Genomic DNA, 22,699 nt, shown 5'->3' with positions numbered 1-22,699 from the left:
CTATTGACAATGAAAAGGTAACTTTTGCATTTGAGAGATGAGACCAATGTTCAGGAATTTTTGTGTGCAGTTTCCAGTTTTGCCACAGCCTACTGGTATGATCTGCAGAAAAAGAATTTGAGTGTTTGTATCTTTTTTTTCTCTCTCTCTCGATAAAATGTGGATGTAATTCCCAATTCTCAACAAATTAGTTAATGCCCAAAGTTGTAAACGTTCTGGTGATGAGGACTGCATCAAAACCAAACAAGCTCAGGGCACGCACCTTTGTATTCACTTCAGGGCGATGCAGAAATGGGTAGGAGGTTGATGGGAAAGGTAATAGCTTGTCTGGCGGATTCAAAACGTTATGGTGGCTGTATCTATTTTCAGCTTGTTTGTCTCTAAGTGATTAGGTTAATTAAAAAATATGTTTACTTTGCATCCACCAGGAGCTAGCACACACTGGGAGAACTCCTTCAGGTGGCAGCAGCTCCTTTTGCAAGGCCTGGCGCAGCAGGGCGGCCATTTCTGCGCGAGGCCCTGTATCTTCCCAGGGAATCCCAAGCATTACGCAGGGCCCCAAACACTGTCCAACTCCACCCTGACAGAGGGTGCTTGGTGGCTTGCAACAGCGCAAACACGAACCCCGAGCAGAGGGAGGAGTGGAGAGGGGCAACGGTGCAGAAACAAGTGGTGTGTGAGCAGAGCATGCTGCTGTTTGGGGGCAAAGGAGCCTGGGTGAAAGATAAGTTGGAAGAATAATGGAAAGGAAGGAATTATGTAGGAGAAAAATCCAGACACAGAGCAAGATTCGAGGAGAAATTCAGAGAGATTTGCTGGGACAAACATAGGTCGGGGTCTGTGGGAGGCAGCAGGGGGAGCGTGCCCCCAGTCCACAGAATGGCCGCTGCGTTTCCCTCAAGCACGGACCAGTAAAAGGAAGTGCTTGGGCTGGGCCATTAATCACTGCTATAGCAATTAATCGCCGCTAATGTTTTATTTTGTTTTTTAATATTTCTAATAATCTTCTTCCTGAAAGAACATCAAGCAAACCCAGCTGGGCATACAGATAACCAGATGAAGTATTTTCCTGGACAGAAAAAAAAATCTCAAAGGCATAAGTAAACCTTTGCTTTCACATTAATCCAAAATGTTACTGATTTTTAATTAACTTGGTTTCATTCCTGTGTGAGGAATGTGATACAGGTATTATAAGAGAAAGGAGCTAAAAGACAGAACTTTGTAATCCAGCCTCAGATTTTAGATCTAGGAAAAAAAAAGGTCTGTTTGAACAAATCTTTCTTTGGCACAGGGAAATTGAGCATTGTTGCTACTGAAAAATAAACCAGGCAATCTCTTACATATCTGTCAGTCTGCAGCAAAGAGCACTGTTATTACAGAGCAGCAGCCAGGTGTGGGCAGACTCCATTTCTGCAACAGCTGCTCATAAATGAACAGCTAAAGTGCTCACCTTAGTCTCTTATATGTGTAATGACCAAATATGCTTTTATTAGCAAAGCCTGCAGGGATGGGTCAAAAAATCTGATGGTTTGGTGGTGCATTAATTAAAAGCTACGAGAAATGAAGCTTTTTTTTTTTGTTGTTGTTTTTTTATTTTTTTTTTCTCCTGCTTGTATACAAGTTCAATAATAAGACTGGTGTTTTGCTAAACTAAGAAAGCACGTTAAGGTGAAAAGCACGCTTCTTATTTCAGGAATAACGACTGTGGTGCTTGTCATTTGCTCCCCTGGTGTGACCTGGTTGTCAGAGGTGTGTCGGGTCACACGCTGGCACCACCGCAGCCATGTGGAAGCCGTGCTCCGGCCACTGGCACCCCAACCTCCCCGCCTCGAGTCCCGGACAAGGCCCCGGCCCCCGCAGAGGGGCCGTGCACGGGGAGCGCGGGGCCGCCCTCCGCGGAGGTTCGGTTCCTCCTCAGCGCCGGGGCTGCCGGCACGGCGCGCCCCGGGAAGGGGCCTCGGGGAATGCCCTGCGCCCGGCACGACGAGTTTGTGTCCCTGGCCCTGCCCTTTCCCCCCGCGGCGCGGTGTTCAACCGGGCGGGCAACGCGAGCGCCCCGGGCCCGAGGGGGCTGCCTGGGCGCCCGCCGGAGGGCGCCGCGGCCCCGCTGCTCCCGGCGCCGGCTGCGGCGGGACGGGGCGGCCCCGGGCCGGGCAGGCGGAGCGGGGCCGGCCGGGGGCGCCCCCCCCTCGCCCCGCCGTGTAACCGGAGCCGGGGCCGGGGCCGGGCGGCGCCTCCCCCGTCGGGGAACCCGTTCGGCAGGTCTGGCGGCGGCGGCCCCCGCGGGAGGCCGGGCGGCGGCGGCGGCCGTCGGGGCATGAGCGGGCCCTGAGCCGGCGGGGCCGGGACCCGCGCCCACAGGTGCCGCTGGTGGGGGGGGTCCGGGCTCGGCGGCAGGACGGGACGGGACGGGGCGGGCGGGGCCGGGACTCGGGGGTCCCGGGGCCGGGGCCGGGCCGTCGGGGGGGGCGGCCGCGCCCTGCAGGGCCGCGGGGGCCGGGGGGTGCCCGGAGCGCGGGGCCCGGGGGGCCCGCACCGAGCGCTGCCGGGGCTCCGGCCGCGGGGCTGCTGCGGGAGCGGGGGCGGATCGGGGGAAGGGGCGCGGGGCCGGGCCGGGGGCAGCGCCCGGCGGGCGGAGAGGCGCTGCCCGGGGCTTCCCCGGTCGCGGCAAGGCCGAAGAAAGCTTCGGAGGCTGACGCCAAAACGGCTCTGAAACTACTTCGTTTATTTATTTATTTATTTATCTATTTATGTATTTATTTATTTATTCGCCCTGAAATACCGTCTCGGCAGCCCGAGGGCTGTTTGCTCTCTGCTCGGCCATTTACAACCTGGAGACCCGCAGTTGCTCGCTGGGGAGCGCGGCGCAGCGACGGCTGCTTCTCCAGCCCGGTGCCGCTCGCTCAGGCGGGGCCGGGCCCAGGGTGCTGCTTCTTCCTTTCTTTCCCCCCATCTATACGTGAGGAAAATAGCTTTCGTGCTTGTGGGGTAATTACTCGCCAGCCAGTGTTTATACAGCCCTTAGAGCAGCCACAGGGGTCTGCATTAAGGAACTGTCCTCGTCCTACAGCAGCGAATACTGAGAAGTTGCTTGTGAGGTTGGTCACTCTTGGAAGATGGAAAACCTCTTTGGGCAGAAACAAACCAGCATCTCAGTCCCGTTTCCTACTGCTTAGTGTCTGGAGCTTAAATAGCATCCCTTCTCTGAAGGGCTGAGTAAAACGGTGCTGCTGCAGAACGGGCCGGCTGACGGAGCCCTTCCTGCTGGCCTGAACGTCAGCAGGAGCGTGTTGCGGCTGGAGACGCCGTACTGTGCGGGGTGCTCCTGGCAGCGGGGAGCAGCGCTGCGCCCTCTGCCTCGCGTGGGTGGGCTCTGGTGGAAACAGCTGCGGGGAACTGAGCATTGGGCACATCGACGGGGCTTTTAACGAACCTGGCTCCTGTAAACCCTAACTGAAATTGCGTCTAGATTCCGTGGGTTTAATTCCTGGCACAGTATGTCCTTACAGACTCAGATTTGCTCACAGTTTTCTGATTGGTTCTGATTTTTTTGTTGGTTTTGATTTATTTTGTTTATTTGGTTTTCTTTTCCAAGCCTGATTCAGGTGTCAAGTGGTATGTGATCATTTTGTGTTTTTCTATGCCAGTCCCCGTGCTGCTGTTACTGAAGTTCACATTAGCCTGTGGTTGCTTTTGTATCTGTCCCAAACCTGTATGTGTCTCTTTGTTAACGTCAGGTAATACAACGCTCCCTTTCAGTAACTTGTGAATTGTTATCTTCATTAGATCTCCGCTGTGAGACGGCCTATGAATATTCCAGTCCCTGGGTTTGCAATTTGTGATGATGAATTCAATAAGCCACTTGCTTGCTTTGCATTGAAGTCCTCTATTTAAATTAGTTAGAATTAATTTTCCATGTTCTTTTGTTGTTGTGGCTTTTATTTTGATACCATTGATAATCATATTGGGCCTGAAGGTAATGTGCTACCTGCATGTAGATACGGGGAGGGGACTGATTGATTTTCTTTTGATTATGAGGGGTTTTGATGTTCTTCCTCATCTGCTTCCTTGATCTGGTCTCTGTTAAGTGAGGTGCTTTGTGCAGACGTAATTGAATGCAGGACAGTAGCCAGGAGCTGCAGAAACCTAACCCTGGCTCTGTCTGTGACTTACCATTTCTGCTGTGGCCTTGGGCAAATCACTTACCCTCTCTGTGTGTCTGTGCTTGTCGGGGTACAGGACATGGTTCCCGTTACGGCCCTTGGAGACTGGGGGTTCAGGAGCTCCCAGCCCGTTTCGAGGATGCTGCGCCCTGTGACAGCCCCGCTGCTGCACCTTTGCTGTTCGGCAGCCTTCCCGAACTGTTCTGTGACTCACGGCGGTGCGCTCGGTGCTGTGGTTTTTTCTCAGGTGTTCTTATAAAAATTAGAAACATATGTTTGATCTGGCAGTAGAGTTGGACAGCTTGGGCAAGTTCACAGGTGCCTTTGTTTATAGAAAGGTGTGCAGCGATGCGCAGGGAGATGTAAGGAAGAAGTGGAGGAAGGATAAGCACTGCAATCTCCAGCCCCGCAGCAGGAAGTGACCCGTATTTTTTACTATTAAAAATGCCTGTTGGGTTCAATGCGGGAGGGTAACACCCAGAAAAATAACTCTATTTAAACTTCCAAAAAGTCTTCTGTGCCAAACAATACGGCTCATGTATGCACTAAAATATTTCTGCTTTTGTTAAATCTAAACCATGTTGTTCTATACCGTGAACCTTGAGAGGAAATTAACGCTCTCTAGAAAATGCAGGTTGAAACCCCTCCAGAGTACACTTAAAGCTACAGCTTGAACAAAGGTTACGAACTTTTCTATTATCTGCAAAGATAACTTGTCTTGACTTGGACTTTAAGAGAAGGAAAGTCTGTATATCTGTTAATGAAAAATCCCAATGCAGATAATGGGTAAAATTATTATTTCGTCTCTGTAAGTGCCCCACCTTCAACCACCCTTGCTTAGCCTCGACAGCTCAGACTGTAGGCTGGGGATCTCTCTGCTATGCTTGTTTTCTGTTACGCTGTCGGTAAGTGCCTAGTCAGCTTCTTCCTTCTGCAGAGTCCTGTTGGCTCCTGGTGATAATTTACGTTCGTTTTCATACATAGCTGCCTACAAAAATTTTAACATTGCTATGTTAGTGAGTACACAATGACCACTAGTTTAATTCCAGTTCTTCCTGGACGAGGAAGGTTGGGTTTTGTTTCTTTGGTTGTTTTGTTGTAGTAGTTGGTTTTTGTTTTTCTTAAATGAGGCAATGAGGTGCTTTTCTTTAGCTGGTGCAGTTGTGCAGAACTGAGATGAGAAGCACTAGTACATTAGGAGTGAAGGCATTTGGAGACTGGTGGCCCCCATATTTTCCTTTTCTTCTGATCTTGCATGCTTTTTTTCCTTTTTTTTTTTTTTCTTTTCTGTTCTTTTTTTCTGCCAAGGTTGGTCTTGGACACCTGTCAGCAGTACAAAACTGCACTTCCTCTTTGCAGCCAGCTCTCTCCAAAGGGTTTCAGGGCTTTGATGCCTCAGCTGTTTGTGCAGAACTTCAGGATGTTCCTTGTAGAAATGGTCACTTCCCTTCAACCAAATTTGAAAATAATAACTTTGTAGAAAAACAGATTTCACAGATGCTGGTGGTACCCCTGTGTTAGAATGTTACCCTGGTGTTTGCTCCTGCTGGGGCAGGTTATCTGTGTCCTCACGGCCTCCAAGGGGAACTGGAGTTCATTCTTTGTAAAAGAAAGATCTGCGGATATTACAAGGCTGGCCGGTTGCAATGCCAATAAAAAAATCTCTAGGAGCTGGAAGTGGCCCAGTTCAGTAAGTCCTTGATCCTTGCAGCTGAAAATGCATGACCAAGATGCATTTTTGGAAACACCTACTTAATGAGTGGCTGCCCTTGGCACGTCTCTGGAGGCTGGTGCATACTTTTCCTGTTGCAGGGTAAGTGGGAAGAGGTCCCGCAGCCGTCTCCGCGTACTGTGCCGAAGCACTGCTCGTGGCAGGGCGGTCTTAGTCGAGTACATGCATTTTGCTAAAGTGGTTTATTTACACAGTGGGAAATATCAATAAAAGTTTGCTCATAACTTTATTTCCCAACATCCTTGTTCAGCACAGACATGGCACTTATACACACGTGTGTACAGGATTTGGGGCTGGATGAAGGACAGAAGATAGAACCAAGCTGACTCAAATGAGAGCTGCTGCTTACAAGACAGGTTTCCCGAGATTTTCTTGCATTGCAGCGATAGCCTGAGTCCCTGAAAGGGCTATCTGAATCTTTTTGGTTCTGCTGCATGGTGGAGGCCATCTCGGCCTGTTGGGCGTGAAGTGTTCTGGTGAGCTGGGGTTTGTGATGTAGATGCACTGCTTCACCACAGGTGTTTCACCCTTAGCCATGTCTAATCACTTGAATTTTAACCTTTTAGATGGGAAGTCTGAGTCACCTCGCGTTAAGCATGTGTTGGCATTGCTCAACTCCGGCAGGTTTCAAGGTGGGAACTTTCCCCAAGGTCACAGTGCAATGAAGGAAGGCGTGTGGCAGCTCTCATGGGCGAGCAAACCTCTGCTGATGTCCTGCACTCCGAGGCGTTCCCGTTGGAGGAGTGTGGCTGCGCGCTGCCCTGTTTGCACAGTGTGAGCATTCAGCAGCTTTGTTTTCCTGGAGCGGCGCTGAGAAGCGGGGTGTGCCTGTTAGCTGGGTGCTCAGGACCTAGTTGGCCATGGTGCCTGGGCAGTCTGTTTGATGTACCAAGCACCGAGCCCGGCTGCTTCTGGTAGCTGTTGGGAGCACCCAGGCTGACATCAAGGGGTATCCACCATATATGATGTATTCTGAATAACAGGAATTATAAACTAGTTTTTTTCCCTAATGCAATGTTTACTTGATTGACCTTTGGGAGTTGAGGCTTCAGCTTCAGGATTCCAGGTGCATTTGAGAAACCCCAAGTGAACTGAGTCTTAGGTAACGTTTCTGGGGTTTGAGCTGTCAGCTTTTCGTGAGCTCGTCTCTTTCACCTCTATCTTGAGTGTGTCATATGTATAAGATAAAGGTAGTTAAGATATATGAAACCTTAGAGGGGGAGTCGTCTGCTGGGCCTCCTGCTTACAGACAAGGAAGCAGTGGTTGGGGTGTGAAGGTCGGCACAGTCCCGCAAGCAGTGACCGCGCGATGGTGGAGTTCAGGATCCTGATAGGAAGGAGCAAGGCAAGTCCACAGTCCTGGACTTCAGGAGAGCGGACTTTGCCTGTGCAGGGATCTGCTTGGACGAGTTCCATGGGGCACGGCCTTGGAGAGAAGAGAGCTGGTTGATTTTCAGGGATCCCGTCCTCCAGGTGCAGGAGTGGTCTATCGCGGTGAGCAGGACGTCAGGCAGGGGTGGCAGGGGATGTGCACAGGTGAACAAGGAGTTCCTGACAAAATTCGGCCATGGTACTTGATGGGGACTGTCTCAGATGAACAAGACCATGCCTCCTGTCACAGCTGAATTAAAATAGTTATCTAAACAACTGAGGTTGCCCTTGTCCAAGGTATTTCCAGAGCTGGGGCTATACCACAGTCATGGTACACTGTAAGGGTGCATAAAAAAGTTGGTGTGTTTCAGAACAAGTGACCAATAGGAATCATTCCTCTTACATAGATAATTGGGAGGTGTGCAATTATTTTGAAGTAGTCACTCAGTGAAGTAAGCCTAGCTGTTACGTGTGAGGTGGCTACATAAATTGGGGAGCTTAAAGCATGCCCGTCACATGGCAATCTCACTGGTGCTTACGTGGGCTTCAGTCGTGAAGAGGGAGGGTTCATTCCTTGGCCCATTTTGCTCCGTGCTCTTTTGCGTAAAGACTTTTTTTTTAATTCTTATTCATAAATATTAGGTAGAAGGTGTGGTTTGTTCAGAAGATACTTGTCTGCCTGTCCAAACGCTTGTTACCACTAACATTTCATATCTGTTCCGTGCAGCTTGTGACCTATCTCATATTTTGGAAGCAGATCTGGTTTTATTATTTGCCTGTTACCTTGCAGAAGCTCTTCTTACAGGTAGATGAGTTGATTTATATATTTTTAATGAAGGCCGATACTCTATTAAAGCATTTGGCCGGGATCACTGAGGTGAGAAGAGAAATGCAATATCCCGCCATTAAGGGACTTCAGTGCTGACTGCTGCTTCGTGAGGATTGAATAGCGGGCAAGAACAGCCGAAGCATTCGGCAAACCCGTGTTACCAGTGCGATGCTTATCAGGCTGGGAGACGGCCTTGCAGCGTCCCGAGGTGTAACAGTCCTTTCAGAGGTCCTGTAACGCTCACCGGCAGCAATGTCTCTGTTTGCACAAGGTGGAGGAAGGTTAGGTGGCAACCACAGGAATTTCACTTTAAAAAAAAAGCAATTACTGTTCTGTTTCCTCCCTGGTACTTAAAGAACCCCTCTGAGAACGTGTTAGATGTCCCGTCTAGCCCCTGTTGTGCGGACTAGGTGTCAAGAAACTCGGCCCTTCCCTGTTTTCCCGGGCTGTCACAGTGAGCGCAGCGCGCAGCACCCATGGCCCCGCTCGAGGGCCGCCTGGCTGCGGGGCGGCTGCTGGGGGACACCGGGGGCACTGCCGGGCACCCGGCTGCTGGTGGCGTGGGCCCTGGCTGCAGAAACCGGCCCTGTGCAACCCGTCTTATCGGGGCTGGCGGACCCCGCCTGGAGTCGCTGGTGCGTGCCACCACACTGGCGTTCCCAGCTAGCACCGCGGGCCGCCTCTGTTTATATTTTAGGTATTTCCATTTAGCTGTGCGTCTGTAATAGAAAACAGATGCAGTGGTTTTTCTGTTGTGGTTGTTTTTTGACATCTCATCTAACCCTTGGCATGATTAATTAGTCAATTAATCAGTTGAGTAAAGGTTAATAGACTAAAGGCTGAATCGCTTTATGTGGCAGGGATCTGAACTTGGGGTTTTCTGGGATTGAAAACATAATCCCTGACTCATTTCTTCATAATTTCTTCCGTCTGGGCAGACTCTCGGTGAGAAGAAAACCTAAGTGTCTGTAAAACCCAGAGCAGGCTCCTGGGCAGCAGGCCTGCCCCTGCCCTGCCTGCAGAGCCACAGCATCGCTGGACAGGGGCAGGATTGTCTGCATCCCTTCTGGGAGAGAAACAGCTGGAGCCCTTGCCAGGCGGGAGGTGAGGCCGGTTGCTGGCCTGCAGCCTCGTCTCCAGCAGCGGCTGGCGGGTGCCTGCAGCAGGCACAGCCGGAGGTGGCGGCGCGACGGCCCCGCAGCGCAGCGTGGCCCGCGGTGGTGCCGAGCCCCGCGTTGTGGCACGGCAGGGCAAGCCGTTTCTGCGGCTGCTGGGGCACGGTCGGTGTTGGGGCAGGTAGTGCTGCTGCCGGTGTGGGGCAGCTGCTGGGCAGGCTGGGAGGCACTCAAGCCCTGCCTTGCTGGGAGTGCCGGTGGCGGCAGGGTTTTCCCCGGCCGCAGAGGAGGCAGCCTGGCTGACTGGCAGAAACGCTGCCGCTTGTCACTGGAGAGCTGGCGTACGGCCCAGCGAAACCACCTTTGTAGTGCAGGCGGCATGTCTTTTACGTCCGGGCAGTTGCACCAGCGCCTTGCTCCGCCGCTCCGCAGGCACGCCCTCCTCCCCAGCTGGCGCGTTTTGTTCCCCAGCTCGCAGAAATATGAACTGCTGAGCTGCTTCTGTCCACGGCCCCCCTCAGCGCTGGGATTGCTCCCTCCTGGGTGCAGCGTGGGGGGATTTCCCGGTCCACGTGCCTCCACTCTGTAACGCGGGGAACAATACTGTAATAAAAAAAGCCACCTGAGCATGCAACAGAACTAGCATTCGTGTAAAAAACACCTGCAGAAATGCTGTGGCTCAGTTTTCCAGTGCACTGCAGACAGGATGGGCTGTGGTGACTCTGAAAGAAATGGCTTCTGCACACACTCTGCTTTTCCGAGTGCGCAGAGCCGCTGCCTGCGGCCGAGGCCCGTGTGTCGCTCACCTGTTGGTGGCACCACCACGGGTGCTCGCGTGCCTGCCCGTCCTCCTCCTCCTCCTCGCCGCTGGACCCGCGGGGGCGGCGATGCCGATGGTGGTGGTGCTTGGCCTCAGCAGCGCGGAGGCGATGGAGCTGGCGGCTGGTCACGGGCTGTGCCAGCTCCCCCCGGACCAGAGAGCAGCCCGCTGCCGGGGAACACCTGAGCGCCTCTGTTCTGCTCCGGTTTTGTCGGTGCAGTGAGCGGAAGGGTGGCTGAGTTGTGTCGCTCACACTCTGTGCTCTCCACTCTGCCGAAAGCTTGGCCTACTGATTGTTAGCAGAGCTCCCCAGTGGTTAACACCCCTCTGGCCAAACCCAGCTTCTCCGAGTAGTGCTGGCTGGTGGCAGTGAGCGGCTGCCGTGCCCGGGAGTACCTCTGTGCGGCGTGGTACTGCATGCAGTGCTGTGGGTAAGAAAAAAGCTTAGCTGTACAGCACATGGCACTCTGCTGCCTCACACCTACTTGCCAACACAATTTTATGTTGTATTTCAATATTCCCCAAGTGCTTCCATGGTAACTACTGCCAGGACTGTTTTCGGGAGTCTGTAACGATTTACTGGACCCATTTAGAGGCACAGCCAAGTAGAGGTCAGTGATAAATTCCGAAATTTAGTTTCAAGAAATATTTAGTTAGGTCGGCTTCCTTTTTTCTTTACTGAAAAGGCCACTCCGTGTTCTTGAGTCCTGTTTGTGGGTTGTTTGCCTTCACAACTGACACTGCGTGGCACCGTGCAGAGCTTGGGTCTGCCGTGCCCTGCCTGCTCCGAGCCTGCCCAGCACGCGGGGCGGTGAGGGACGGGGCGCGGGCAGGGCAGCGGGGCTGGGGGCGAAGCTCCTGCGAACCTCGGGGCCGACCACGCCTGCTCCGGTAGCGAAGTGCTGTTTGAAGCTTACCAGACGTGGGACGCAGTGAGGCGCTCAGACTGGTGATGTGTTTGGCTTTTATGATGGGTCTTCAACTGCATCGTGACCAGGTCTGGTTTGAGAAATGTGGGTTAACCACGCTAGAGAAGAGACCCAGGTAAGTCGCGTGAGCCCCAGAGAATAATATTTGGCTCATTGTTCAGAGCCAGGCTTTGGAAACTGTGGCTGTTGAGGGAAATGCTTGCCTGAAGTTGTCACGTGCATTTCTCTCTCAACAGAGGGAAAACTTACTATTTTCTGAGAGAATTTGAGCTTGAAACCCTGCATCTCGGATGAGTTGCCTAACTCCAAGGCTATGGAGGAAAACAAGCAATACTTCCACCAAAATTTCAGGTTCCACACCTTGTATATCGGTGACTAGCTGTCATAGTCCCAGCTACTTACATCGGTGAGCAGACTCTTAACAGCTTGAGCGGTCTTGGAAGAAGCTGTATTAATCCGCACTAAATCAAACTGTGCGTTCATCCGATACCTGCTAGTTTTGTTTGATTTGTAAGCTGGCAGTCCTGAAACATTAGCTTGTGTGCCAGGAGAGCACGATGGTACCGAGCGTGGCATGTGCTGGGCTTCCAGCCCACGCTCATGTCATCCGAGCAGCATATTAAGTGCTCATTTAATATTTATCTCTCTCTTAAGAGATATTAAGGAGGGAGGCCGTTCAGCTTTGCAAAAATGGAAGGTAGCGTGGGTGCCGGCAGGGTTTGGTGTCAGCCCCGGAGCTTGCTGTTCGCTGGTTTTGTCGACAACAGCACGTGGGTAAGGGTGGCGCTGGCCTTGCCTCCTGAGGCCGGGCTCTTGCGTTAGCGGCCCGGTCTGCCCCTTGCCTCTGTGGGGCGTGAGGCTGTCGGGGCAGCTGAGTGGGGCTGCTGCCCGCAGGACGGCGATGTCCCCGTGGTGGGGAGGGCCCAGTGATGGCCTGAGAGGTGCACAGCGTGCAGGCACAGCTGGAGGGGGCACAGGCACCCGGAGAGGGCACGGGCACGGCTGAGCTGGAGGCCGGCGCTCCTCCCAAGCATCAGGGCTGAGCCAAAACGGGGCTGCTGGGGCCAGTGCTGCGGGGGGTTAGGTGAGGCTGGCTGGGGCTGAGGGGCTTCCTGGCGCACACAGGGCCCTGCTAGAAGCCCCCGGGGCGATGGAGCCCCTTCCTCTCCTCGGGGCTTTTAATTTCCTACAGCTTTCACTGTGCTAGCACAGGCAGATCAGAACCTATTCCGAAGTGGTGGTCTTCAGAGACGAGCGCAAGTGGAGCTTCGGTACAAAGAGTTTGGGAATTGCCTGGCTGGGAATGAGCAGGGCACACTCATCAGAACAATCTAAACTGTTGTAACGATTGGTAATTAAAATGCCAGGACAGCCAGCAGAGCGATAGGCTGGCCAGGCGGAGATGGAAACCACCTAGGAGTTGTGCGGGTGGTTGTTTGTGTGGGACTGGAGGGGTGGAGTTGCACACCAGTAGATGGTTTCTGGATTTAGCTTACAGCCAGTTAACTGGATGCTGTCCCCTGCAGCAAGCAGCTGAAGCTGCAGGAGTTGTCTCGGTGGTCTAAAAACGCTGAAGGAGGCTGCAGCTCCTGCAGCTCCTCCTCACCCCTGCATGCAGGTCAGTGGCGTGGCCCCTGGGAGTCGGGTGTTCGAGGGCTTGCTCATCTCCGTGTCCCATTAACGACGTCCTGCGTCATGACTGTAGGGTGTTCCTTGGTCTGCCGTGTGAGTGTGTCTAATTACATACAGCACAACGGTAATGAGGGACTTGCTGTGAACATAACTGCCGCGTGACTTCGGTCCGTACTTGCAAACCAAGCCTGTGCTCTAAGCTCTTCCAGGGAAACCGGTTTCAAACGTGGGTTTTGCTGGCCGGTATTGACAGAGTGAAATTATGGGGACATGGTTTCCTGTACTTGCTACGATAGCTCCGCTCCTGAACCTTTACAAAATGTTTGCAGGGCGCTAGCGGCATGAGCTCGGAAAGGGATTCGGAGACCACCTTCGATGAGGATTCCCAGCCTAACGATGAGGTGGTGCCCTACAGCGACGATGACACGGAGGATGAGCTGGACAGCCGGCAGCCTGGTGTCGAATCAGAACAAACCCAAACCAACAGAGGCACTGAGGAGAGCCGAGAGACGCTGAGAAAAGGTACTGTTAGGTTAGAAACTTGCTTTGGGTGGCAAATGATCTGCAGTACAGATGCTGAGCTGTGTGTGGATCAATTTGCTTTTTGTGGCTTATTTGTCGGATAGGATTTGGAATGGCTTATCCAAATGTCTGAAGGAGTGATTGGTAGCAGTTCATTTTAACAAATACCAGTATGAAAATCAACTTAATTCCAGTCGACAACCAGAGTTCTGTGCCACTGCCTGTTGCATACAACTACTGATCTGCCCGGTGACCTCGTGTTAATTATGGCAGGTGCTAGATGTACGTAACCCGTGGTCTGAGAACTGCTTGAGCAGAACTTCAGTTAACTTGCCTTCCCCATCACCTGGAAATCTGAACCAGTATAAGCCATTTTTTTCTGTTTAGTGGGTTGGTTTCCATACATTTCTAAATGATAAGGGCCCTTACTGTGGAGATGGATGGTTTGTTAGGAAATCCTTCAGAACCTTTTTCCCAAGGAAAACTGTATGTCGAGTCAAACTCTAAATGACAAATACTGAAGGTGACAGGAGATAAGGTTGTTTGGTTGTTCTGTAAGTGGTTTTGTCAGCTTGTGGTCCAAAACATCAGAAGGCTGCTGCTGACATCACTTGTTTAGTTTTGTTAGATTTGCTGCATAGTGTAATTTATATTCCTAAGGTCTCAAGCAAGCAAGCAAAATTGATGGTTGAAGAAATAAAATGAGTGCTTCAGGTTTTTGCTTACGATTGCAAAAGAAATCATTGCACGATTTGGTGATAGGAATTCATTTTTTTCAAAGGATGGGTGAATCTTTCTATTTTAAAAAAGACTGAGAAATCCTGTTTTGGGTGCTGAGTGCTTCGCAGGTGTTAGCAAAAGCAAACTGGAAGAGGGGAAAGAAGAGAATTTAACCTGACTAAATGTTCCTCTAAGTTTTCAATTTCTCATAGAACTTCCAAATTGTTATTTTACTTCTTCCTTGCTGAGATTATATTTTAATTGTTAGTAAAGACAAATAAGCTGGACATTTCTTGAAAACCCTTTCTTAGACACTTTAATAAGAAAAGCAGGTACCGGTCTTGTTTCAATTGAAAGTACCTAACAAATATGGCATTTGAAAGAAAGGGAAGGCAGATTGGCTTCCTCATGTTTACAGCAATCAGATGTTGACCCATTTTCACCTTGCCTCTTCCAGACTGCAGCTGGCAAGTTAAAGCAAATGATCAACACTTCCATGAGCAGCCCCAGTTTAAGAGAACAATACTTCTGTGCTTCAAAAAAAGCAAATATGCGGTAAGTTTTCTTTATCTCAATTATGTGATTACAGTACTTGTCAGGGTGAACGCTTTCTTAATGTCAATAAGATCTTTCCAACCATTTTTGACTCATCTAAAAACCACAATTAACACTTCCTTAGGATTTCTATCAAAGGTAGTGAAATATAATTGACTTTGGCTTTATGAATGGAAAAACAAAGTATCAAGAGACTTGCTTAAGATGAGATAGAGAATTAGAAGCCAGGTGTCCTCAGTCCAAATTCTGAGTTTTATCTGCTCAACTATGGCTGTTGCAAACATCCAGAAAGATGTCACCTTTCGTACAAGAAGTCTTCATGTAGCGTTAAGCAATATCCCAATAAGCTAGACTGAGGCAGTCTTAAAAGTAGACATTTGGGAACGTTCAGTCATTTAAACAGCGTCATTCCAAATCCACCTGATTATGATCAAGGCAACGTTTTTAAAAAAATAATCTCAATTATCAAGACAAAAGGCTCACTATTTTTTTTCTATCCTAATTTTTTAACTTTGCAAAGTACATAAGCTTTTGTGCTAGTATGTGGTGCTGGTTGTGAGTGACAGAGGATTGGACTTGGTGGTTGTGTGTGGACTGTCTGGCTTTATCTGTGATGCATTGGCCTGTGTGGTTTCCTTGTGTCTGCTGTGGTATCTGCCTTGTAGATGTGAGGCAGTTTGGGTTATTTCATGCATGGTTATGAACATTTAATAGTAAAACTTCTACAGTTGGAGCCATTATTAAATGGAAGTCCTTTCTGCTTCAGCTAGGTAGGGACTGCCACTTATCAAGTTAACCTCTGCTGGGTCTCACATTGTCCCTCCTGAACAAGTCTGATTAAAAGCCTTTTGTGTCTGGATGCATTGTTTGTGGTTTGACATCTGAGACCAATTGTATCCCTAATAGTGATACTGTGTATGTAGCAAATAAAATTGATATGCATCAGAGAGAAGACTGCATAGGACAGGGAGAGCACTGAAATCCCCCCTGTCCTCCCCCTTCTCCGTGCCCATCTGGCAGTGCCATGTGCACTGTGTCACTCACCTGGGCCAGGCTGTCTCCCTTCCACGCGGTGACTCTGTGATGCTCTGTAGTCCTTGCTGTAGCTAGGGTGGAAGTGTGAGGTGCTTTTTGGGGTGTGTTAATGCCAGTGCAGCAGACCTTTTTGTCTGGTTTCATAAAGACAGTGACCCATGGGAAACTGTTGATGAGAGATAAAGCTCTAACAAAGTTTATAGGAAAGTTTTCGCTAGTAAAATGCTTTACTAAAAATATGAACTGCACATTTGTAAAGTAAGAAGAATCTGGTGTTGTGAATGACATTTGGTTTCTTCAACAGGGAAACGCGATTAAGACATACAAGTACAACCCCATCACCTTTTTACCGCTGAATCTGTTTGAACAGTTTAAAAGAGCAGCCAACTTCTATTTCCTGGTCCTTCTCATTTTGCAGGTAAGGCATAGTTTATAGAGAATACTAACTGTAAAGTGAGTTTGAGGTGCTAATCTACTGAGCTGAATACTACTTATGAAACCGTCCATTGCTATCCTGTTAGGAAATTGCAGGTTGCTGCGTAAGGGACTGTAACTGAACTGTTATTGAAACTAAGCACATCTTAACAGAAATCTGGATCAGCCTACCCTAGCTTTGTATTAGCTAAGATGAGCTTGTTGCAGAGTTTATGAAATTTTTGAGGACAGGGTGTTTCTTTTGGCTATTATTCTGTGAAATATGATGGCCTTCAAGTCCCATTCATGAACCAGAAGCGCCAACAGAAAATATGAGCAATTACAGTTGTTAAAGACAAAACAGCACTGAGGTACAGCAGCACAGTCAAAATCTCCCCCAGAGATTTTTTCATCTTCACAACCTGCCTTAAAATTCTCTCTCTGATGTGTTGGTTTTCCTTTTTGTGTTTTAAATGTCCCAGTCCTTAATGTCTCTGAATTGAGTTTGATAGCAATCCTGTAATGAGCTGATTCTCTTTGTCTCTGACAGGCGATTCCTCAAATATCTACCCTGTCATGGTATACAACGCTGGTGCCCTTACTCTTGGTCCTGGGAATAACTGCAGTCAAAGACCTAGTGGATGACATAGTAAGCAACATGTTTTGTTAATAAAAGCAAAAGAAAACAGTGTTGTTCTTCAGCTGTGATATGCAGTGGGGAGTACATTCTCTGCTCCTGGTTTTCAGGCCCGTCACAGGATGGACAACGAGGTTAATAACAGAACATGTGAAGTCATCAGGGATGGAAGGTTTGTGCTGTTCACTTCTTAACTTAGTAAGTAAAGTTTGTTGCTTTGGTACAAAGCTTCATCACAGATCGTAAACCACAGATGACAGGGAAAGTTCAGCTTTTTGTTCTCTACCGTTCCATACATCTGTGCGAAAACCTAATTGGAAACAGAAGAGAATTGCCCGAAGGAGTCATTTAAACTTAGTTCTGTGGCAGTAAATCTGTGCTAAGAGCAACTTACTTGGAGAGTTGGACAGAAATTCATATATGGGTGAACAGGAAAGAGCAGAGGTAGGTTCTCTTCTAAGTTTTAGATTCCCAGCTAAACTGCAGTTTCCAAAACAACAACAACAACAAAAAAATCTTACCAAGATGTAATGTTTTCATACTAAGGAAAGTTTAATATTTCAAGATTTATAGATTGTATACTGTTCTAAATTAAATAGTAATAATCATTAAACTATCTTGATATTAGGTTCAAAAACACAAAATGGAAAGATATTAAAGTTGGTGATATCATTCGTCTGAAGAAAAATACTTTCGTTCCTGTAAGTGCCTTAGATATGTTTGTTTTATGTTTCTACAGAATTCTGTACAAATCTTGACTTGGATTTATTTGCTGCTTATTTATTTGTTTCACTAGGCTGATATTTTGCTGCTATCCAGCTCAGAACCAAACAGTCTCTGCTATGTAGAGACAGCTGAACTAGATGGGTAAGGTTCTACTTAAGGATTTCTTAGATTTATTTTTGGCTTCCTGGTAAAAGAGCAATAAGTGTTTATTTCAGAAGTAAGCTAATGTAATTTAATACAGTTATTGTCAGGGTAAGGGTGCAATTAATTGTTTTGTCGTAGTCTTCATGGATAAGGCCAGCCCCTAAGTCCCTATGCCAAGAAGCAATGGTGAAATGAATGGCAAGCAACTGGTAGTATATGATGGTCCAATTGGGGACCATCTGTACAAATTGACCCCGACAGACTTGAGAAGATACATCTGAGGGTGGTAAGAGCTGGCTGACATCATTCTAAGCCACTGTCAATCATCTTCAAAAGATCACAGAGATCCAGGGAAGTCCAGAGGCTTCGAACGCAGCAAGTATCACACCCTTCTACTAAAAAGAGCCAAAATGACATCAAGAAAACTACAGACTAGTCTGCCTCACCTCAGTCCCTGGAAAAACTGTGGAGCAAGCCCTCATGGAAGCCATGTCCAGGTACACGAAGGACAAGAATTTGACTGGGGAAAGCCAACAAGGATTAACATAGTGCTTGACCAAACTGGCTATTGCTTTGTGTATTGAAATACCTTGCTCATTGGATATGGAGTCCATTCCGTAGCAGAAGATGCCATTTACCTTGATTTTATGAAAATATTTGATATGATGTCCCACAAATACAAAACAAAAAAAACAAACAAAAAAACCCTGGGAGTTCTTGTGGACAGCAAGGAAGACAGCGGTGCACCTTTGCAGCAGTGGGAAGCTGTGTCCTGGGCTTCTTCAGGCCCACTATAGCCAGCAGATCAAGAGTTGTTCTATGCTACCTGGCACTTGTTAGGCCACACCTGGAAAGCTGTGTCCAGTTTTTGATCCCCACAATTCAAGGAACATTAAAATATGGTGAGGGTCCACTGGAGCGTCAAGATAGTTGAGGCATTGGAGTACCTGGTACACTAAGAAAAGGTGCAGGAGCCGGATTTATTCAACCTGGAGAAGTGAAGGGTAATTTAATCACGGTCTTGCGATATCTCGTGGTTACAGCAAAGATGCTCTGTACACAAGGATGCACATTGACAGGACAACAGGACAAAAGCAATGGATGCAAGTTACCTCAGAGGAAATGCTGTTTGGATTTAAGAATGGTTGTTCTCGTGGTGAAGAATTTTTACCACTGGAATAAGTCACCCAGAGAGGTGGGAACATCTCCCTTGCTGGAAGCAATGAAGGCTTGGCTTGATGGAGCCCTGGATAACCTCGTCTAAGGTCCTGCTTCTGACAGGAGGTTGGACTGTTGATTGCCAGAGGTCTCTTCCAACTGGGACTTTTCTATTATTCTAAGCTCTTTTTATTCCTTGTCAGTTACAGTGAGAAAATTAAAAAAAAAAAAAAAAAAAAAAAAAAATCCATGTTTTCTTTGGAAGTTTTTCATAGAAACTGCTTAAAAAGGGTAAATCTTAGTGTCTCTGTCACAGTTGCTTTGTAAGTGTTGCTTTAGTTCATGTTGTCAGAAAAGGTAGTGCTGATTATTTTTATTTTAGAAAAGGCTGTAGTGATATGGACTGCACCTAAATTAACTGAAATGATAGTTTTTCTGAATAAACAATTATTTTCTCACTCAGCTTTTAGTGATCTTAAAAACAATAATTAATCATGCCGAAGAAGGATCTGTTTATATTGCAAATGTTTGTTCTCAGTTGGAACTTTTAACAATGTCAGTTATTAAATCCTGTTTTCAAATAACCATTAATCAAACTTAAATATTGCTTTAGAAAAACAGTGTTTCTGAGCACCCTCACTTTTCTAAGTACAGGGGTGCTACCGTGTCAGGTTTCATTTGTGAGGAGAAGCAACCAAGCAGTGTAAGAACTAGTCCTGTTGTTCACGAATGTTTCTCATCCATGCAAATGCATAGCTCAGCTCGTTGCTTCCAAGTGGGAGGTTGGTGTCTATGGCGTATTGTTTTGCTTAGTTTAATTTGTTCAAACTTCTTCCTGTATCAATGTTTTCAATAAGATGACCTTTTTATCCTTTCTTTTTAGTGAGACTAACTTAAAATTCAAAATGGCACTGGAGGTAACAGACAAGTATCTTCAAGAAGAAAGTGCAATGGCGGACTTTAATGGTTTGTACAGTTGCATTTTTATTGTTACAGATATTCAAATGTTGCTCAGTTTACAGTACAAGTAAATAAAACACAGGTGCAGACTGAAACATTGCTAATAATTCTTGTGACACTGGAGTTAGTGGCTTCCTAGCTTTTGTCACAAGGCAGCATTGGCAAATTGCACAAGGAAACTGCTGCTGAGCAAAATACAGTCTATCTGAAGATAAGACCTTTGCCACGAATGAGATATGACACACTGAGTAGGGAGGACAGGACCCTTTATTGCCATTTGCCTGCCTGTTTTCTTTTCTTGTTTCTGTGTTTGATTTTTTTTGTTTGTTTGTTTTTTGTTTTTTTGGGTTGTCTGCTCCTGTTCTTCTCTTCCTTACACATCCACCAGTCTTGATTACAGGCAGGGTGCAGGACCGGGGACACCACTGTTTGGGCCTCAGAGTGCCGTTCTGTGTTCCTCTGTAGTGATCAGCATTTATGTTGCCATTTACACTTATGTATTTATTTACTTATGTCTGAAACGGAGTTTGGATGATTCTAAGTGCAGCATGAACCAAAATTTTAGAATGAGCTCAGTTTGGGGTTGGAAACAAAAATGACCAACCATAAAGTAGACAGTGGGAATAGGGCAAGTTCTAAGAGTCAAAGTAAGAGGTCTCTTTTAGCTGAAATATTCACCTATATCTGAACAAGTAGCAGTTTATTTCATGAGATTTGTCTTCCCTTGTGTGATCATTGCTGGTAAGTCTTCAGTGTCAAAATGAGCTGAATGCTGTGTTCATCCTAGAGAGGTCCAGAGAGAGACTCGCTGTTGTAGGCAGGCCATTGTTAAAACTTGAGAAATATTAAAAGAAGCTTGGACAAGAAAAGCATCCTATTTGGCAGTAAATGCTGTGTGTACTGATCTTGGTGCAGAAATGAATTATTTCTTCTATTTCAGTCTGGAAAATGAAAGGCCACCCAAGAAGCCATTTTTAAAATGTGAGCAACACAGCACTGAATATTTGTACACACAAAATCTCACATACATGGTTTGTTTAGAACAATCATACAAAACAACAACAACAAATACACAAAGTAAAATAACTTGTATGGTGGAAAGAAACTGATCCATTTTTATTTAACTATTGTATATTAAACATATTCTCCTGAAAATTTAGGTCTGATTGAATGTGAAGAACCTAATAACAGACTGGATAAGTTCACAGGAACGTTATTTTGGAGAAACATGAGTTATGCGTTAGATGCCGATAAGATCTTACTACGTGGATGTAAAGTTAGGAATACAGACTTCTGCCATGGAGTTGTCATATTTGCAGGTATTTATGAAATGAACAAATGAACGTGTAACATTTACTCACTAAAAGTGTGCCTTTAGGAGGGAAATTGTCTTTCTCTTATGAACTTTGACTATATTTTATGTCCCAGGCTTGTAAAATAGTAATACTAATACTTGTTAATGTATTACATCTTTATTTTCTTCTTTATTTTTAGGTGCTGATACAAAAATAATGAAAAATAGTGGAAAGACAAAATTTAAAAGGACAAAAATTGACTCCCTTATGAATTACATGGTTTATACTGTAAGACGTTTTCTTTAAAATTCAGATATTTGAGTTCACTTTTAAGTGAATAGAGTGAATGCAAATTTTGAAAAGTTTTTTGTTTGTTTGTTTGTTTGTTTGTTTTGCTATAGGAAGTATGTTTCTACTTTGGGTTGGGATGCAGTAGAGGGAGGAATCTAAAAAGGTGCCTTGCTGTTGGTGGAATCTGTGATGCTTAACTGCAGATGTTGGGCAGTCAACGCAGTGCAGAAGTGTGCTCCAGAAGCAGTGTTGTAGGTGCTTCTGGTCTGCACTGAGCTGCTGGGTAGAGCCTTGAGGACCTGCGTCCTGGTCCTGAGGTCTGTTCAGCACCTGGAGGAGTGCTGAAAGAGGAAAAAAGAGCTGGACTGCAGGCAGGCAGAGGCATCTATCGCGGCACGACTGTGGTCCTGCCCTTGCTCTGGGCACGTTCATGAGCCTTACTCGCTGCCTGCTTAAGCACATGTATAAACATAAAAACTATGCTTGGGAAGTAGACTAAAATTAGAACCCTGATTATTTGAAGAGACTATTTTGTGGGAAAGATTTGCTCCCCTTCTTTTTACTTAAAAATACGTGTAATATTTGAATACGTTTGAACATGGAGATTTCAGAGTTATGCCTAGCAAACATTTCTGAAGTGTCTGACAGGCCTCTCTGTGTACGCTGCAGATTTTTCTGGTCCTCATCCTGCTGTCGGCTGGCCTTGCCATCGGGCACACTTACTGGGAGCAGCAGATTGGCAACTCCTCTTGGTACCTCTACGACGCTGAAGACTACAGTCCTCCGTATCGCGGCTTCCTTAACTTCTGGGGATATATCATTGTTCTGAACACCATGGTTCCCATTTCCCTCTATGTGAGGTAAGTAAATGCCTTGGCCATTCAACAGCTGAACTGGTGATAGGGTTGAATTACTAAACTTTGGAATTAATGGTGAACGAACTTAATTTTCCATTGGTGGTAACAGATGCAGCTTCCCTGTGGAAAGCACACTGATTTGTCTTACTGAGAATGTGTTGGATGTACTCACCCTCTTCACTGGGATTTTAGAAGAAAGTGATCTGTTATGTATCATTTTCATATAAAATCATCACCCAAAGATTTTTGACTCAGAATTTAAAGATAACAAGCTTTTCTTACAGTATTAAGCATGTATACTTTTTACTTTGACTAAGGAAAAAAAGTTCCCAGACAGTGATCTGTGAAAATATTGGAGACTTGATCTTGCTAGTATTTTTCTTAAAGTAATTCTACAGTCTTACAGTGCATGAAGGAAACTACATGTAAAATAAAATGAAAAAAACATATACTCTACATTTATTCTTCAAAACAGAGGCTTTAATACTCAATGAAGTATGGATAACTACTTTTGACAAGCCTGTCTGGAACATATTTAATGTCCTTCAGCCTCCTACATCTTCTTCTCCAAACTGTACTTAAAATGCTGTTCCCAAGTGGGATTCCCATTTGTTATGGGAGCATCATCATCAATACTTTTGGCTTGATCAGGCCATAGAGACTCTTCCCCAGCTGTTGAAGCTGAGCTGTGTGGTCTGACATGAGTTTGAGAGGCCTGTCTAGGGGTGATGGTGCTCTGTAATACGCTGATAAAATGTCATTGCTTTGACATACAAGTTGCAGGTGGGAGTAAG

At 47.0% G+C, this 22,699-nt stretch overlaps 1 protein-coding gene across 4 annotated transcripts in view; it reads left to right on the top strand.

Moving 5' to 3' along the window:
* The window catches only part of ATP8B1 (ATPase phospholipid transporting 8B1), a 38,434-nt gene that overhangs the window by 968 nt on the left and 14,767 nt on the right, over positions 1–22,699 (top strand). For 2 of the 4 annotated variants that reach the window (XR_010827467.1, XM_066987823.1), the window contains exons 1-12: positions 2,203–2,361; positions 12,921–13,113; positions 14,291–14,388; positions 15,728–15,841; positions 16,388–16,486; positions 16,585–16,646; positions 17,103–17,175; positions 17,271–17,341; positions 19,386–19,468; positions 20,623–20,781; positions 20,957–21,045; positions 21,718–21,908. Coding sequence is in view for 3 of the 4 variants with exons in the window: in XM_066987823.1 (XP_066843924.1) it covers positions 12,933–13,113; positions 14,291–14,388; positions 15,728–15,841; positions 16,388–16,486; positions 16,585–16,646; positions 17,103–17,175; positions 17,271–17,341; positions 19,386–19,468; positions 20,623–20,781; positions 20,957–21,045; positions 21,718–21,908 (1,220 nt within the window). In the remaining variant the exon portion in view is untranslated. Of the gene's footprint in view, positions 1–2,202; positions 2,362–12,920; positions 13,114–14,290; positions 14,389–15,727; positions 15,842–16,387; positions 16,487–16,584; positions 16,647–17,102; positions 17,176–17,270; positions 17,342–19,385; positions 19,469–20,622; positions 20,782–20,956; positions 21,046–21,717; positions 21,909–22,699 lie in introns of those variants that run through there. The other 2 variants (XM_066987822.1, XM_013195116.3) reach the window with 2 other exon arrangements.

This window comes from Anser cygnoides, chromosome Z, assembly GCF_040182565.1.
Source record: "Anser cygnoides isolate HZ-2024a breed goose chromosome Z, Taihu_goose_T2T_genome, whole genome shotgun sequence".
In the NCBI taxonomy this organism is placed as follows: Eukaryota; Metazoa; Chordata; class Aves; order Anseriformes; family Anatidae; genus Anser; species Anser cygnoides.
Note: the sequence above shows the minus strand (reverse complement) of the source record. Positions and strands in the feature narration are given on the sequence as shown.